Source organism: Nanorana parkeri, unplaced genomic scaffold, assembly GCF_000935625.1.
Source record: "Nanorana parkeri isolate BGI_ZX_2015 unplaced genomic scaffold, ASM93562v1 scaffold765, whole genome shotgun sequence".
Classification (NCBI taxonomy): Eukaryota; Metazoa; Chordata; class Amphibia; order Anura; family Dicroglossidae; genus Nanorana; species Nanorana parkeri.
In genome coordinates this window covers 840,511-842,869 of record NW_017307033.1, presented here as the reverse complement: position 1 = coordinate 842,869, position 2,359 = coordinate 840,511, and the positions used below count along the sequence as shown (strand labels likewise).

The 2,359-nt window shown below is 40.2% G+C and overlaps 1 protein-coding gene and 1 long non-coding RNA gene across 2 annotated transcripts in view; one reads left to right on the top strand and one right to left on the bottom strand.

The window, feature by feature from the left end:
• Window positions 1–582: 582 nt before the first annotated feature.
• Window positions 583–2,359, top strand: part of USP40 (ubiquitin specific peptidase 40) — a gene marked incomplete at its 5' end in the record, with an annotated part of 40,462 nt that continues 38,685 nt past the window's right edge. Inside the window, one exon of the mRNA XM_018564604.1 lies at window positions 583–729. Coding sequence (XP_018420106.1) covers window positions 583–729 — 147 coding nt within the window. The remainder of the gene's footprint in view (window positions 730–2,359) is intronic.
• On the bottom strand, window positions 859–1,166 carry LOC108793618. Its single transcript, XR_001941650.1, has 2 exons — window positions 1,097–1,166; window positions 859–1,005 (listed from the first exon to the last, which is right to left on the bottom strand). It is a non-coding gene; the product is annotated as an uncharacterized LOC108793618 (long non-coding RNA).

Below are 2,359 nucleotides of genomic sequence, written 5' to 3'. Positions count from 1 at the left end.
CCCCCCGCCGGTGATTTTTGTACGGATCCCCACTGCCACAGGCCCTACAATCAGTGGGGATCCATGGAGTCTCTTTCAACTACCACCATTTTATTCTATAGGGTCTTGGCATTCAGAAAATATATAATGTTGGGGGGTTTTACGTCATTTTCAGGCCTAAAATGTGGAATATAACATGGGTGCAAAAAATGAAAAAAGGGCCTCAGTCATGAAGGGGTTAATCAAGGCTTAAAACATGTTTATATTTCATAGTAGAGCCTCTCACTGAATCTTTTAAACTTAAAGTAGTATGGGCACACAATTATTATGGGTCTGTAGTTTAGAAGGTCATTTGCGTATCGTTGGTACTTAAGGCCTCATGCACACTGGCCGCCTGCATTCGGTTTAGGTAAACGGAACAGTCGATGTGACAAGGCCAGGTACTTTATTTGCTGTGCCTACCTAACAACAGATTTCTTCTTTATTTCAGATAAATTAACTAGTAATAATCATGGCTTACTAAATGAAAAGTAAATGCTGACGACTTCTTATCCACCTCCTGATGATGCCTTTGTAATTCTGTGTTTCATTTATTTATTGCAGGAAGATTTCCTGGACCTCACGGTGGCTCTAAAGGACATGGGCAGCTTGGAGGAGTCTTTATGCAGCATGTATGTGGAGGAAGAAATATTTGATGGTGACAATCTTTATCGTTGTGGAGCTTGTAATAAGCTTGTTCCTGCAGCCAAGGTAGATATAAGTAGTATTACATTCTTATTCTTTTGATAGTAAAGTTAATTAAACTTTACACATTTAAGTACATTTTAAAACACTTGCTCTTGATATCACTGGAGCCGGTTTATTTTTCTCCTCCCACAGCTTCCTGCCAGAGCGTGGTTACTTTTCTTCTCCATGGTCCCTATGTGTGCTGAAAAGTAGCCGCCCCCTGTGCTGGTTCATGTGTAGGACTACAACATGCTGGGGGTGTGTCTTCTCAGTCTCCTCCCACAAATCCTCCCCACTTGACTCTGCAAGGAGCTGGGATTTCTTCACCTCTCCCACACTAATATTTCACCAGCCTCATACTTTCTTCTGAGTCTCGGCTCACATGCTGAACCTGGTCACACATTCACAGAGGATATGGCTCCTACATTTGAAATAAAGTTGTTTTTCTTTGTAGATTGTTGTAGATGTGTTGTAAGTAGTTTTGATTCCGAGCATTGCAGAGGAGATTACAAGCAGTGACATTGTCACAGTGTGTATAGTGAGGGGAGGGAGGAGGATGCAGCTGTGTGCAGTGAGAGATGATTCCTCTCTGCCTCATGGGAGTTGTAGGCAAAGAATGATGTGCACTTAACCAGAATCAACGTGCACAGATGGGAAGTATGAGTGGAGAGAAGAGACACGGGAGCGAGCACAGCAGACTCTCTAAAAGGATTAAAATAGTAAGACTTTATTTTGAAACATAAATAAATGTGGCTTTGGAGAATGTTCATTGTGCAGATGTGTATAAGGAACAGAAAGCTGAGGGTTTTGTGTCGCTTTAAGGTAAACGTGTCAGCATTTTAAAAATTGCTATTACATTTTGGGTTTCTAGGAGATTTTTTGTTTCATCAGCCCCTCAGTACTTGGGTTGAATTTGCTGGGCTGGCCAGTCCTAAAAAGACTTGCAGTTGTTTGAAATTTATGCCAGCTGTAGAATATTTTCCTTACAGTGGAATATCGATTTAAAAAAAAAAATGGTGATCCTTTTAAATCCCTTACCTCACTTATAGGTATGAACAACCTCCTTTTTAAGAGGACTTTTAGAGAGCTTTATTGGTCTTAGCATGATGCAAAGACACATAAATAGCAAAGAGTAAACATTTTCCATGTGACAAATCTGTATTATAGTTCATTTAGATTGTTAGAAGAGTACACTGTGTCAATTATATGTGTCATTTGTGCAAATATATGCCCTCTCTCTGTAGGCATTGTTTGAATGAAGATCTAATGTTTGCTGGTGCAATTATGTTGAGAAAGTCAACAGTTTCTGTGGGGTGTACTTCTTCATATGACTGTATATATGTCATAACAAGGGTATTACATTAATACACTTTAAGATCATTTACAATCTTAAAGTGTTTATGTTTCCAAACCTATCTCTGCTCTGCTTGGAAGATTTATTTTTACTTCCTGTCCTTGTGTCAGTAACAGTTGTCACTAGAACATCTGTCCCAATTAGATTGTTTACCCTCAGCTCATGCCCTGGTGACAACTCTAAAATTTGGGATTCACCCTTATTTTCAGCCTTTGTGGTAATGGTCACCATGCCAAATAGAGGGGGTGAATCACCCCGGGGGGGGGGGGGGGGGGGCTTGTATGACAAAAAAAAAAGTGT